Below are 15861 nucleotides of genomic sequence, written 5' to 3' on the forward strand. Positions count from 1 at the left end.
TTACAAGATGCATTGAAAGAACAAAGTGTGAAATATTCTGTTCTGAGGAAAGGAGAGAAGGGGGTTAGGTCTGGGAGCTGAGGTGCAGAGCAGACCTCATGGACGTCTTGAGATGTGAGGAGGGAGCTCCATGAAGATCTCAGGAGATTAGTTAGAGAGAACAGCGTGAGCAAAGGCATGGGGATTTGAAAGGATAATGTGCATTCCAGGAATGGTTCAGCTGAGTTTAGCGATGTTTACTGAGGGCTATTGTGTGCCATGGACTGAATAATAGATGTTCCAGGCCCTTAAGATGCCCCTCAGCTAGTGAGGAAGACACACAAGCACTGAAAATTGCTGTGTGAGAGGTTAGCTCAAAATTTGTTCTCTTTTAAATTCTCAGCTCTGTCATTTAGCCCCCAGGGTCCTGGCTACAGGCGTGCTCAGAGAACTCTACACCGGAAGGGGAGCCCACAAGCACAGTGTCTGGCTGTATTTGACTCAGAGTCACTGACAGTATTTCAGTCTCACTCACTCATTTTAGAGGTATGAAGTTGAAGGCCGGAGACATAACAGTAAGTTATCCAAAACCACAGAGAGGAGCTAGGACACAAGGCCAGGTCTGTCCGTGTTCCTGTCAGGTTTTCTTCCCTTTTTTCTCTACTGGACCCTGAACACAGAATCACCATTTAGAGATAGATCTTAATGAGGAAATAGACACTTTTCAGATAAATGGACCTCCTTCACCAACGGCGATTGCCACAAAACCAAGCTTATGGAAAAGTAGAAGGACAGATTGTCTTCCTTCCTCATGTATGAGGAAAGGGCCTAGCCTCACAGGCTGGCCTTGGCAAAGGCAGCGTGAGCCAGTTGTCCCACTAGCCTGGTTCTGTGATTGGGAGAGCAGGCAGTCTGGCTCCAGCAGTCCTTCTAGCTTGCATATGTGGGTGTGTGTTTCATTTCAGCACGAGGATGTGTGCTCACAGTGGAGGTCAGTGACATCTTGGAGTTGCACTGTTGCTTGAAAATGTCAACTGGAATGAATTATGAGCTGGCAGTAAAACAGGGATGCGTGATTAAGACGGCTATGAAAGGCTACAGACCTGCTTTTAGGGCCCTGAAAAATCATTAGAGAGAGGGATAGAGAGATAGAAAGATAGAGATAGATAGAGATAGAGAGATCTTAAAGAGGTTTTGACTGGGACAGATAAAATTTAAATGGAAGCGGAGGGGACCACAAGGGCCAGGAGATTTGAGACCAGGTCTTATAAGGAAAAGGTGAAGGAACTGGGAATATTTAACCAGGAGGGAAGATGACACAGATCTTCTTCAGACCTCCAAGCTTGTCATGGGCTGAAGCAGCTAGAAACAGGGATGATTTCATAAGGAAGCAGCTTTTAACCCTGCTCAAAGTAGAGCTATTTAGGGACACAGGTTCGATTGCTTGTCAGGAAACTAAAATCCCACCTGCCGTGTGGCATGGCCAAGAAAAACAGAAAAAAAAATTTTAACTGACAAAAAGTGAGTTCCCTGTCAGGCAAAAGGATAAAACAGAATCAGTTCATACAACTGGTGGGGACATTGCTGAGGGGATTCCTATACTGGTGGCAGGTCAGACTCAATGACCTTTGAGCTCTGGTACCAATAATTCTATGAAAAGGGGCAAGGCAGGTTTTATAAAGCAAGGGTCACATGGTCTATAATAATAAGAAAAGATCAATACAAAAATAGCTCTTTTTATTAAGTACCTATTAAGTGCCAGGCATCGTGCTAAGTGATTTATTGTGCATGATCGTATATTGGACTTTCAAGCCAAGATTAGAACTGACTGAATTCTAATCCTGGCTCTCTCATTCAATGAAGAGGTGGTCTTAGGCAGATAATTTCTCCTGTCTGAACCCCATGTCCCTCTGTTGTACATTACCAACCCTGTAGGATTGCCAAGAGTGTAAGAAGAAATGACACATCAAAGTGCCTGGTACTGTGCCTGGCCTATATTCAGTACTCAGAAAATGTTGCTGCCTTCTCCTTTCTGCTTAAGCAGAATTTCAGGAAGCCATTCTAGGGGAGAGGCAAGATAAAGAGGGAAATGTAGGTGAGGTGAAATACGGCAAAGGACCCGCTGGATGAAGTACCAGATAATCAGAAGCTCCTGCAATGTGTATCCTTGAAGCAGTGGTTCTCAAAGTGAAGTTTGTTAGGACCCCTTTTGCAGAAAAAAAACTTACATATTAATGGAAATTGCTATTAATAGAAAATCAAGTGTAGGAAAGAGACAGAGGTTGACTGAGGCTTAAGGAATCCTGACTTGTCTTTAAGAGAGTTGCTTACCACTGCCCCATCCTCAGCCTACAATACCCTCTTCTCCACCCTCAGGTTCCCATGACATCCATTTCAGGACTAGTCTTCTCCATAAGTATGGTGTGATAGGGGGCGAGCCAACTGAGATATTGACCACCTCAGCCCTTGGGGCCAAGGCTAGTTGCCTCCAAACTTCATCTATATGGGCTAGTGTACCTGACAAATATTATTTTCTTTGAATGTTGTATGGTACAGAGAGATGAGGATTCAGTTAGAAAAGTAATGGTTTGTTCATCAGTAATTGAAATGGTCATAGCACTGCTGAGCAGATTTAATACATAAACCAGCCCCCAGGAGTATCTTGGTTAGAAAGGAGTATCAGGAGGGTGACAGTGACTTAAGGACCCAAGGCAAAGAGGGTTGCCAGGATATCAGACACTTAACCAGTACAGCCAGTGTGACCAAAGAGAAATCTGAGGCTGCCTGGTACAGAGGAGGAGCCATGGCTGGGAGTCTGGAAAGGGACTTTCTTTGTGGCTATAGGTAAGCCACATTCCTCTCAGGACTTCATTTTCCCGAAGTATAAGATAGGTCTGACTGGAAGGTCTCTAAGGCCCTTTCGGCTCTGACCAGAAAGGCTATGCGTTCCCCCTTGTCTCTAGGGTGCAAGGCCTCCCTGCAGGACTGTGAGACCACGTCCTCCGCAATACAGCCTGCTGTGCGTGTCTGAACATCCCCTTTGCACGTTCACCCTGACCTGCTAAGCAACGAGTTTGCCTCTGGCTTGAATCAGCGCTCTCACAATGTGTTTTCTTTTGCAGCAACAGCGGCACCTAGACCTCCTGACGATAACCAGCCCTGGTGAGTAGGTGTGGCCATTCTGCTTGGGCTTTTCCCTTATTTCCCAGAGTGATGCCTGGTTGTCTATCCAAATGCAATTCCTGCCCTCCTCCTTGGCTTCCTGAATGAACAGCAGAGCTCTTGTGTCATGAATGAGCCTTCTCCCCCCTCCTCTACCCCACAGGCGGTTTCTTTTCTCTTCCCCAGCTCTGTGCCGCCTTGTCTTGACTCTGCAGATGGCAGGGTTGGTACTGTGATGTTGCTGCCTATTCCAGGGCCAGGTTCTCCCCAGATCACTCAGTGGATCCAGGTGTCAAGGAAGTGCCCTGGTCTCCTGGGAGATAAGCTTTAAAATCATGGGGAGTGGGGAAACTGCCTGGTAGATGGCATGGAATGAAGGGAGGACAGTTAATGAGGAAAGGCCAGTCTGGGGAAGTGGCCAGGTCTGGTCTCCTGTGACGCTTGTCACTCACCTTTAGGAAGGACAAGTCCCACAACAAAGCTATGGGCCTGGGATTTAAAGCTCCTTTCCTTCCCCTCGGTCTGGCATATAGCCCAGAGAAAAGTTGAGCAGTTTAGTTTTACCAGAAGGTATTTTATTTCAGTTTGGGAACTTGAGGCAAAACTGGCCAACAAGAGATGCTGTTCTGTCTTGGAATCCAAGGGGATGATGGTGCCAGCAGTGAGCATTCAAGAGTGGGTGTGGTGGTCCATCTTCATTCATTGGTGATGTTCTAAATATTTAATGGCCCCGGTGGCCCTCTTCTGTGCTGGGCATTAACACTTTGTTTACCGGACTGTGGGGAGATGGCATCCTGAGGAAGGGACTGGTGTGGGGGGGTGGTCACATGGCAGGGTTGGGGAGCTCTAGGAGTGGCTAATTACCAATAAATATGGAGGTATTTCAGTATTTTAGTAACTAATATAGCTGTGCCATGTCATCCTGCCTACCACCCAGTCTGTTGCTGTGTCCAGGGCCAATTGGCTCACAAGGAGATTGAGAAATTGTCCTCTGCAGGCACTATCTTAGCCCAAAAGCTGGTTATCTGTCTATGTAACTGAGATATAAGACAATGACTGCAAATGGAATTTGGATCCACCCAGTTCAGGTGGCCTTACTACATTTCCACCTGATAGATCTCTTTGAACTTGGGACTTCAGAAGAACAAAGATGAACTGGTTTGAAAATGTTCAATCTAACCCATAGAATGAACTGTGTTTAACAATTATATAATTAACATATATAGAAATTCCAAATCATGGGCTAATAATATTAGAATAGCTCAGTTGTGTGACCTACCAATCCCTTCCCACTAAGGTGTTGGTAAGTGATTATCTTTGGCCCGTCCGGTTAGTTGCTTTCCTTCATGATTGTTTTCTGTTCTGCTCCACAAATGCTGACCCAGATCGCCTGCTTTCACATCCCAGTCTCATCTGGTCACACCCTGATATGATGCCGACGTGTGAATTGGAGAGGTTCCTTGATCTGTCTTCAGTTGCTTTAGAAGGAGACTTTTAGACTCTGTTAACTGCATTTCTTTTGCACCAGCTCTTTCCGTTCCTAATTGCTATTGCACAGATTCAAGCAGAATAGTTGTGACTCTCAGTGCACTCTTTTTGGGCAAACTGTTAAGCACTGCCAGAGTTTGGAATGGTTTATAATTTTCCCTACTCTTAGATGAGAAAAGACTATTTTCTGGGTCAAAGCTTCTCAAAAGTCATGTTGCGTCACACGAGTATACAGTACTGCAAGTAGGCTACATTTGTGGGATATTGTAAGGGGTACAGGTAGGTCCCAGGATAACTGAGCTGCCCTCTACTCCAGTGTACCGAGTATTATCCATGTATGTCATGACTTGGAAAGGTTAGGAAAGACCATTAGGCTGTGTATTACCTGGACAACTCTAGTCCATGTCAGAACCACTTCCCTCTACTGTTACTAACTGTCTCTCACTTTCAAAGTCATCTCCATTCCCCACCTCACCAGAAGCTGCTACAGCTAGCAAGGGGCATGCTACCTCTCTGGGGATGCCAGTGGGAAGTACCAGCTTGTTTGCACTCGTCACCAGACCATCCTCAACACAGAACTGCAGTCTGATTCTGCCACTCCTCATCAGCTAGGAGCCTTCAGAAATGCTGGCTGGGAATTTGGAAGCCTTAAAAACCTGTGTTATCTTCTTTAAACTCTTATTTTGTTCATCGTGAATAATTTTGAATTCACAGAAAAGAGTAGAGATCAAATGAGGAGTCATTTATTGCCCCCCTCACCACCAAACAGCTTGGCTTTATCATATCAACATAGTGCCATATATGCTACAGAGGCCCCTATTAAAAAAATTATAGATCTAGTTGAGACTTTTCTGTACTCCTAGCTGATTGCATCTCTCTCCCTTCACTCTATAGGTAATCACTGTAATAAATTCAATGATTTTCTATATCTATATATCCAAAAATGTGACTGGTATAACTGGTATTGTTTTACAAATTCCTATAAGTGATGTCACACTATAAATGTCATACTGAACTTTTCCCTTACTTATTATACTGTAGAGATTAATTCCTGTGAATACATGTAGCTCTGGTTCAATCATTTTAACTGCTATGATTACATAGCAATTATGATTACATCACAATTTCTTTTTCCATTTTATTGATCATAATTTAGGTTATTTCCAGTTTTTTTGCAATTTTAAATAATACTACTTGGAGCATTTTGTGCATAAGTATGAGAATTTATCTAGAGCATATAACTAGGAGAGGAATTACTGATTACATGCATCTTCAAATTTACTGTATAATGGCCAGTTGTTTTCTAAAGTAGTTGAACAAATTTATACTTCAAAGTATAAGAACAGCAAAGTATAATAGTTTCCATTTCTCTGAATCCTCCACACTTGGAATCATCAGACATAAATTTTTACCAGTCATCATGATAAATGTAAAATGTTATCCCATTATTTTTATAATATGTGTTTCCCTGATTACTGGTGGGGTTTAATATCTTTTCGTATGTTTATTGGCCACTTTGCTTTCTTCTGTGAACTGACTTTTCATATCATTTTTCAATTTTCTCTTGGGTTGTTTCTTTTTATTGACTTTTAATTCTTTGTTATTCTGCATGTTGATACTTTGTCACTTAACATGCATTGCAAATATCTTACCCCAGATGGTGGCTTGTGTTTTTTGATTTATGATGTATTTTGATTTATGGAAGGGTTTTTTTTTTTATTTTAATGTAGTTGAATGTATGAATATTGCTTTATGAACTTTGCTTTTATGACTTATTTAAGAAATCCTTCCCTACCTGAATATCATATTCTCCTGTATTCTAAAAATTGTCAAGTTTTACATCACACTTGGGTATTTATCTCATTTAGGACTGATCATTGTGTATGATATGAACTGGGGATTTAATTTGTTGTTTACATATGGATAACCCATTATCTCAGTGTCTTTCAACAACTAGTTCATTCTTTCTTCCACTTATTAGCAACTACACATGATGATGATGATGATGATGATGAAGAGCCAATTGACTTTTCCTACACAGCTTATAAATTTTTGTGTTCTCCTGTTTATTGCATCTCAAGATTTTCCTGTTACCTTATTAAAGTAGACCCCTTAATAACTGTTTTAGTGAGAGTCCATGAGAAACGATCTTAATCTGTATATGTTCTTATTTTGACTTATCTTTGGGATGATAGTTTGGCAAGGTATAAATTCTAGCTGAGGAGGACTTCCCTTCATTCTTTGAACTTTTTTTTTTCATTTTTTTCTGACATCCACAGTTGCCAATAAGAAGTCTCCCATTATTTGTTTATGGTAATTTATCTTTTCTTGGGTAGGTTTAAAGACTTTCCTTTTGATCTTCATGCTCTGCTTTTGCACTTTAATGTGTCTGGATGTGAATTTATTTCTGTTTACCTTGCTTGGTACTCTGAGTAGTCTTTCTACCTGAGAGTCTATGTCTTTCTTTATTTTTTTTGTTTTTTGTTTTTTTGTGTGTGTGTGGTACACGGGCCTCTCACTGTTGTGGCCTCTCCCGTTGCGGAACACAGGCTCCGGACGCACAGGCTCAGCGGCCATGGCTCACGGGCCCAGCCGCTCCGCGGCACGTGGGATCTTCCCGGACCGGGGCACGAACCCGTGTCCCCTGTATCAGCAGGCGGACTCTCAACCACTGTGCCACCAGGGAAGCCCCTATGTCTTTCTTTAATTCTGAGAAATTATTGGCAAATTATCCCTTCAAAGATTGCCTTTTCTTCATTCCTTTGATTCTCTTCTTCAATAATTTCTATTAGATGAATGTTGGAGTCTCTCAAGTGGCCCTCCATGATTTTTTACTAATTTTTCATAATTTTTAGCATTTTATTTTACTGCACTGATTCTGAGTTCCCCACAAGTAACTTGAATTCATAAATTCACTTTTTGACCATATCTAGTCTGGATTATTTTCCTGTCTTTTTCAATATTTCAGTGATTATTTTTAATTTCCAAGATTTCTAATTTTGTTCATATCCACCTGCTCTTGTTTTATTTCTGCCTGTTCTGTTTCATAATTTCTTATTCTGTTTTAACATTTTCATTTGTTTCTTCGAACATCTTCAATATGCTTATTTTAAAATCTTTGTTCTATAAAATAAGTTTCATCTGGAGTGAATTCAAGTTATAACTGTTGATTTTATTTAGTATCATTTTTAGCATTTAATTTCTTCATGTGTTTTGAAATTTTACTTTGTAATATCACTTTGAGAAGGAAGTTTTCTGTTACTCTCTCTCCCCAGCCCTGACCACCACCACCACCCCTCCCCCCCACCCCTGCAAACTCCCACTATGCTCACATATCCCTATATGGTGGATTTTGCAGTTGACTCTACCCATATTTTCAGTATAGGACCTGGTAAATATTGGGGATATGGAGAACTGGTGACAAAAAGTCAGCAGGATAGTATAACTTTGCTTCTGTTTCTTTTGTCTGTATTCCTTGCCTCTCTAGGCCTATAGCACACAGGAGCTGTCTGTGTGCTGTAGGCCTAGAGAGGCAAGGAATATAGACAAAGGAAACAGAAGCAAAGTTTCTGCAGCAGCCTTTTTTTTTTCCTAGGCTTCTTTCATAACAGGGGAGCCCCACCCTAGATCCTTGTTCTAAGCAGAAGACCTTGTCTCTGATCCTCATCTCCTATAGAGCATTTTAGGAGGCTCCTAGGAGTCCAACTTTCAGCTGCTACTGCCTGCTGCTATATCCAGATCTCAACAAACAAGTAGCCTCAGGAGCATGTATCCTTTTGCATTTCTGTACTTTTCAGCTTCATGGAGATATGTCTCTTACAGTGGAGCCCAACTACATATTTTCATTTCTTTTTTTCATATATTATTCAATATTACTATTTGATGGGAATGAATGGGCTTATTGAAGCATGAACTTATTGAGTCATGTGGCCCAGGAGTCCAACTACAGTTTTTTTCTTACTTTTTGGAAAGTTTATTCTCCTATAACCTCTTCAGCAGAAGGGAGGCAGTATGAGGAAATATTTTTCTCCTATCCAAGTGAGACTTTTATCACCAGATTGATGAAAGAGACTGTTATTTTTTGGGACTTCCCTGGTGGTCCAGTGGGTAAGACTCCGCGCTCACAATGCAGGGGGCCCAGGTTTGATCCCTGGTTGGGGAACTAGATCCCGCATGCATCCCTCAACTAAGAGTCTGCATGCCGTGGCTAAGAATCCGCATGCCACAACTAAGATGTCTGCATGTCACAACTAAAGATCCCGCATACCACAATGAAGGTCCCTCATGCTGTGACTAAGACCCAGCGCAGCCAAAATAAATAATAAATAAATAAATATTTTTTAAAAAGAGAGACAGTTACTTTTTGCATGTGTATATACAAATATATATGTAATTTAAAAAATAAAATTATAATGATCCTATATAAAATATATAGGAATATAATGTGAACATTTTTTTAATATTGTTAAACATTCTCAGAGGGACTTTTATATAGCTGAAAAGCATTCTATATTAAATTTATCTATTATTGTATATTAAATTGTCCCTGATGATTTAATTATAAATAATACCACAGTGAACATTCTTGTATAAAGATTTTTGTGTGCATCTTTAATTATTTCTTTAGGAAAAATTCCTAGAATGAGAATTACTAAGAAAAGTTATACATAGTTCACTAATCATGGCAGACTAAGTCACACCAAAGTAATAATGACATCAAAATTAGAGAGATTTAAAAAATAAAGGTTTATTTGTTACATTTGGTACATGTCTCTCATGGATTGGAGTCGGTTCTGCTCTACTTCATCTTTACTCTGGCACCCAGGCTGACCAAGCATCCTTTATTTGGAACATTGCTCTATGTCTTAGTTTGGGTTCCCTAAGAAGCAGAACTTGAGACAAAGATTTTAATGCAAGTAGTTTATTTGGGAGGTGATCCCAGAGACCTTGGCGGGAGGTAGGGAAGTGATACAAGAAAATGAAGAAAGCTAAGAAAGGTTTGTTATCAAGCAAGCTACCACTGACGGCAAGTGGAATTTAATCCTACAGGGAAACCCTGGAAGTCAGTGTGGAAAATAAGCCTCAGAGTTATCCCTTAGGGGCAAAGGAGTGGGAGTGAGGGTGGGGGTGTTAATTCCCTGACACTTCCAATCTGCTCAATGTATGGACATAGCAGATTCCAGTGGCCCAAGAAAGCCCTCAGGAGAGGTTTGCAGATGTCGGCAATTGGAAAGTATTCAATATGTGCAGAAATAATAAGTGCCGGGAGAATATGTGAGGTTGCAGAAAAGTGCTGACAGCACCTGCCATATGGGTAGTCATGGCAGAGGGAAAAGGGAGAGATGGTGAGCCATGTACCTTCTCTTAAAAATTTTTAGAAGGGGTCACTTTTGCCCAGATTTCCTATATCAAAGCAGTCATATGACCACTTCTAATTCAACAAGGTAGAGATGCAGACTCTTCCTACAGGGAAGGGCACTGCATTGAGAAGAGCTAGAATATTTGACCATGATGATTATATCTTTTCACACTTCTAGAAAGATTTTGTGTTCCCACCATCAAGTTAAAAGTGCTGGTCATAGCTTTAAAAAAAATAACACCTTTATTGAGATATAATTCGTATGCAATAAAATTCATCCTTTAAAGGACACCATTTAGTGGTTTTCAGTACATTCACAGAATTGTACAATCATAACCACTAATTCCAGAACATTATTATTACTCCAAAAAGGAACTCTGTACCCATTTGCAGTCACCCCCCATTTTTGCCTTCCCCTAGGCCCTGGCAACCACTAATTTACTTTCTATCTCTATGGGTTTGCCTATTCTAGACATCTCATATAAATGGAATTGTACAGTATGAGGCCTTTTGTGACCGGATTTTTTTCACTTAGCATAATGTTTCCAAGGTCCATCCATATTATAGCATGTATCAGTACTTCATTCCTTTTTATTGCCAAATAATATTCCATTGTATGGATATATCACAACTTGCTTGCCCATTCATCTAGTGATGAACATTTCAGTTGTTTACATTTTTGGCTACTGTAAATAATGCTGCCATAGATATTTGTGAGCAAGTAAAAACTATGTTTTTCATTCTCTTGGACATATACCTAGGAATGGAATGGCTGGATCATTTGGTAAATGTTAAGGTAAACATTTTGAGAAACTGCCCCTGTTTTCTAAAGTAGCTGTGCCATTTTGCATTCTCATCAGCAATGTAAGATGTTTCTAATTTCTCTGCATCCTCTCTTGTTATCTATCTTTTGATTATAGTCATCCTAGTGGGTGTAAAGTGGTATCTCACAGTAGTTTTGGTTTGCATTTTCCTAAAGACTTTTGACGTTGAACATATTTTCACGTGCTTATTGGCCATTTGTATATCTTCTTTGGAGAAATGTTTAGTCAAGTTATTTTCCCTTACTCATCTAAATTAGGTTATATTTTGTCTTTTTATTGTTGAGTTGTAAGAGTTTTTAAATGTATACTCTGAGTACAGATACATGATTTGCAAATATGTTTTCCTGTTCTGTGGGTTGTCTTTTCACTTGCTTGATGTTCTTTAAAGCCAAAATTTTTTTTTATTTTGATGAAAGTTCAGTTTATCTATTTTGTTGCTTTTGTTGCTTATACTTTTGGTATCATATCCAAGAAAACATTGCCTAATGTCACAAAGATATACTCCTATGAGTTAATTTTTATATGATATAAGACTCCAATTTGTCTCTTTTGCATGTGATTGTCCAGTTTTGCTAGCACCATTTGTTGAAAAAAAACCCTGTTCTTTCCCCTGTTGATTTATCTTGGCACCCTTGTCAAATGGTCATTAACTTTTTGATGGTATAGACTAAAAGGACGGCATTTAGGAAGTATCTAAATGTTGGCACTCAGTGCCAGAACTGTGTTAGGCACTCTACATGTATTTTTCATATAATTCTCCCCACTGTCCCATAAGGCAGGCATCATCTTTCCTGACTTGCAAATGAGAAAGGAAGGTGCTGCTCCATTAGAATTGCCCACATAAACACATTTAATAAGTGAGTGATGGAGTCAGGATTCAAATACAGATCTGTCTGATCCTAAATCCTTTACCTTTTCTACTGCTACATATAAATATTACTTCATGTGTGATATTGGCCCACAGAGTCTTCTTTCTCAGACAGAATTAAAGCTGACCTACTTTGCTGGTTGATAAGGAAAGTCTGAAATGTTGGGGACATCATAGTCATGGGGCTTTTCCACTAACTAGGCTGCATTCTGAAGAGACAATTGATTTCCTTAAAATATCACAGAAACTTCCAGAAAAAAATCACAGATTTGTTCCTGATTGCAAATATCCACACAAAAAAATTTATCCCCTCTTAACCTTGTTAAAACAATACCTATGTTAAATGGTGACTGAACCTGCTGACCATTACATGACAACTTTGGGCTTTGTCTCCAGTTAAAGTCCCCCATGATGTACATGTAGCCCCTCTGAAGACTAAAGGAACAAGAGAGGCCAAACTAGCCATTATTCCTGCTTCATGGACATTTTTAGAGCCAGCAAAGCCTATGGAGCCAGTCCAGAGGGGCCAGGACCAGATGTGAAGCCAAGCCAGGGTACTCCCGACCTCACGGCCAGAAAGTTAGCAGCACAGTGAATACACACAGAGAGGATGGTTCAAAAAATGCATGCACTTCATTAAAACAACTTTAAAGAGATCTTTAAAGGAGATAAACAAATTACTCCTAGTCCCACAGCCTTAGCACAATAAAGAACCTAATTCTATTTATACATTTTTCCCTTTCAGTTCTTGTCTATATGCAGAAACATATTTACATAATTGCAACCACAGTAAGTTTTTATGTACATCTTTTTTCACTTAACATTATTTCATAAACAATCTTCATGTTGCGATGTAGTTTGCATATTTACCATCTTTTTATAATAACTTTCTCTATTAAAAAATTGCACATGCCCATAGTACAAATTTTGAAAAACACAGATAAGTTAAAAAGATGAAATATCAGTTATCTCCCAGAGGCAATCACTGTTTAATATTTTAATACATTTACTTCTTTGCCTTTTTTTCTATGCATGTATAATTTTGTTTTACATAGCTGAGATCATATAGAATATAAAATTTTATCCTGATTTTTCACTTAATATTACAACAGAAATATTTTCCCATGCCAATGATATTGGATATTTGACTTGATTTTAGTTTTTCCATCTTATGAATAATTTATCAACCTTTGTGTATATAGCTGTGTCTACATTTTAGCTTATTGTCTTAAGATAAATTAGTAGGGATGGAATTACTAGATCCATGAGCATTTTATGAGCATTTTAAAGGCACACTTATTCTTAAAAGCTCTACTCTCTTCCATCTTTTAAACGTAACCTTGTTTGCAAAAATACACGTCTTATTGTTGTGCATTTGTGTTACTTCCAGATGTTTTTCTCTTATAAATGACTCTACCATAAAATTATTTGTGAAAAAAGCTTTTACTTCTTTTGCATAAGTTTTTTATCTGGCTATTTTCAAAGTATAATTGCTGGGCCAAAGAGCATTAATATGTTTAAGGAATTATTAAGTCTTACTGCCAACTCATTTTCCAGAAAGGTTGTATCAGTTTACATTCCCACTTCCAGCCAGAGAACAGGAACTAGGCTTAACAGATACAGAGCAGGATGCCAGCCTTACCTGGGAGTCAACTTTCAACAGTAGTCAAAGTATGGATCCGGGTAGACCTGGGTTCCAATCTTGATTCTCCCACTTCTTGGCTCCAAGCTCTTAAGAAAATTATTTAACTACTTTGTGGCTTAGTTTTTCATTAAATATGGATGGTTACACCTACTTCACAGGAATGAAATGAAGATTAAGTGAGGTAATCATGACAGTAAAGCCCCTAGCGTATTATTAATATTAGCATGAAAATGCTATACACACTAGAGGCCAGAACAGCTTTATTGATCAAACTAGGCCTTTATAATGGGGTTTGAGAGAAAGAGGAAAGCTTATCTGGCCTTAGCTGGGAGGACATTTGTTCTTTTGGTTCTCATTGGTTCAGGGACTAGAGCACTAAACCCGCAGGCTAAAGGTCTACAACAGTGTTAGGCTGTCTCTGCACTGCTAAAATGTATGTAGGCAAGTGTGATACACCCTGGCCTGAAGCAGTGCAATTACAATCGCCCCAGTCTAGCCAGGAGATAGAATTAAGAAATTAGTAATTTATACATCTGAGTTGTCATTTCCTTCATGGGGATGGCAGAGAAGGGGAGTACTGATTTTCTCTCATTTGTCATTATATTAGGTGTCCATGGGAGTACTGTATTTTAAAGTCCTTCCCAAAGAAGTAACCATTATTTTTATTTATTTATTATTATTATTTTACATTTTCAAAGAAGTTTTGGAGAAATTACCAAAACATTTTGATATCAAGGATAATTGTTATTTCTCTCTTTTCTCTCATTCTCTCTCTCTTTTTTTAACCTGTATGGGGGGGGGGGCGAGAACTTTTTAAAAATTGTATTTATTTATTTATTTTTATATATACATGTATCTATTCTTTTTCAAATTCTTTTAGGTTGTTACAGAATATTGAGCAGAATTCCCTGTGCTCTATAGTAGGTTCTTGTTGGTTATCCATTTTAATTAAAAAAAAAAGATTTTTACTGCTGTTTACTATATTTTAATTTATTTATTTATGTTTTTAATTTTTGGCCACACCATGCACGGCACGTGGGATCTTAGTTCCCCGACCGGGGGTCGAACCCACACCCCCTGTATTGGAAGGTGAACTCTTAACCACTGGACCACTGAGGAAGTCCCTGGTTATCCATTTTAAATATAGCAGTGTGTACCTGTCAATCCCAAACTCTCTAACTATCCCTCCCCTCCCCACACTTCCCCCGGGTAGCCATAAGTTCATTCTCTAAGTCTATGAGTCTGTTTCTGTTTTGTAAATAAGTTCATTTGTATCATTGTTTTTAGATTTCACATGTAAGCGATATCATACAATATTTCTCTTTCTCTGTCTGACTTCCTTCACTCAATATGACAATCTCTTGGTCTATCCATGTTGCTGCAAATGGCATCATTTCATTATTTTTAGCGGCTGAGTAATATTCCATTGTATATAGGTACCACATCTTCTTTATCCATTCTTCTGTCAAAGGACATTTAGGTTGCTTCCATGTCTTGGCTATTGTAAACAGCGCTGTAATGAACATTGGGATGCATGTATCCTTTCGGACCATGTATTTCTCTGGGTTTATGCCCAGGAGTGGGATTGCAGGATCAAGTGGTAGTTCCATTTTTAGTTTCTTAAGGAACATCCATACTGTTCTCCATAGTGGCTGCACCAATTTATCTTCCCGTGTGTGGTAAGAACTTTTAAGATCTACTCTCCTAGCAACTGTCAAGTGTGCAGTATGGTATTGTTAACTATAGTCACCATGTTGTACATTAGATCTCCAGAACTTATTCATCTTATAACTGGAAGTGTGAACCGTTTGACCACCATCACCTATATCCTCCACCCTCTAGCCCCTAACAACCACTAATCTACTCCCTGTTTCTATGAGTCTGGTGTTTTAGATCCCACATATGAAATCCTACAGTATTTGTCTTTCTCTGTCTGACTTATTTCACTGAGTGTAATGCCATGAAGCCTCATCTGTGTTGTCAGAAATGGCAGGATTTCACTCTTTTATGGCTGAAATATATGTATATTGCATTTTGGACACTTAGATTGTTTCCACATCTTGGCTATTGTAAATAATGCTACAATGAACATGTGGATGCAGATAGATTTTTGAGACAGTGATTTCATTTCCTTTAGATATATAACCAGAAGTGGGATTGCTGGACCATATGGTAGTTCTGCTTTTAATTTTTTGAGGAACTTCTATACTGTTTTTCAGAGTGACTGTACCAATTTACATTCCCACCAATAGTACACAAATCCTTGCCAGCACTTATAATCTCTTTTTGATAATAGCCATTCTAACAAATGTAAGGTGATACCTCACTGTGGTTTTGATTTGCATTTCCCTGGTAATAAGTGATGTTGAGCAGCTTTTCCTGTACTTTGGCCATATGTGTGTCTTTTTGGAAAAATGGCTATTCAGGTCCTCTGCCCATTTTTAACTCACTTTTTCTTGTTGCTTTGTTTGTTTCGTTTTTGTTGTTGTTTGTTTTTGCTATTAAGTTATATGAGTCCTTTCTTATATTTTTTGAA

At 39.2% G+C, this 15861-nt stretch overlaps 1 protein-coding gene across 2 annotated transcripts in view; it reads left to right on the top strand.

Annotated features, from left to right (window-relative positions):
• AGBL4 (AGBL carboxypeptidase 4) overlaps positions 1–15861 on the top strand; it is a gene marked incomplete at both ends in the record, with an annotated part of 1417540 nt that overhangs the window by 1063085 nt on the left and 338594 nt on the right. For both annotated transcript variants that reach the window (XM_082833557.1, XM_082833556.1), the window contains one exon: positions 3102–3141. In XM_082833557.1, coding sequence (XP_082689683.1) covers positions 3102–3141 — 40 coding nt within the window. The remainder of the gene's footprint in view (positions 1–3101; positions 3142–15861) is intronic.

The sequence above is a fragment of the Leucopleurus acutus genome, assembly GCF_964270905.1.
Source record: "Leucopleurus acutus genome assembly, chromosome: 2".
Lineage (NCBI taxonomy): Eukaryota > Metazoa > Chordata > Mammalia > Artiodactyla > Delphinidae > Leucopleurus > Leucopleurus acutus.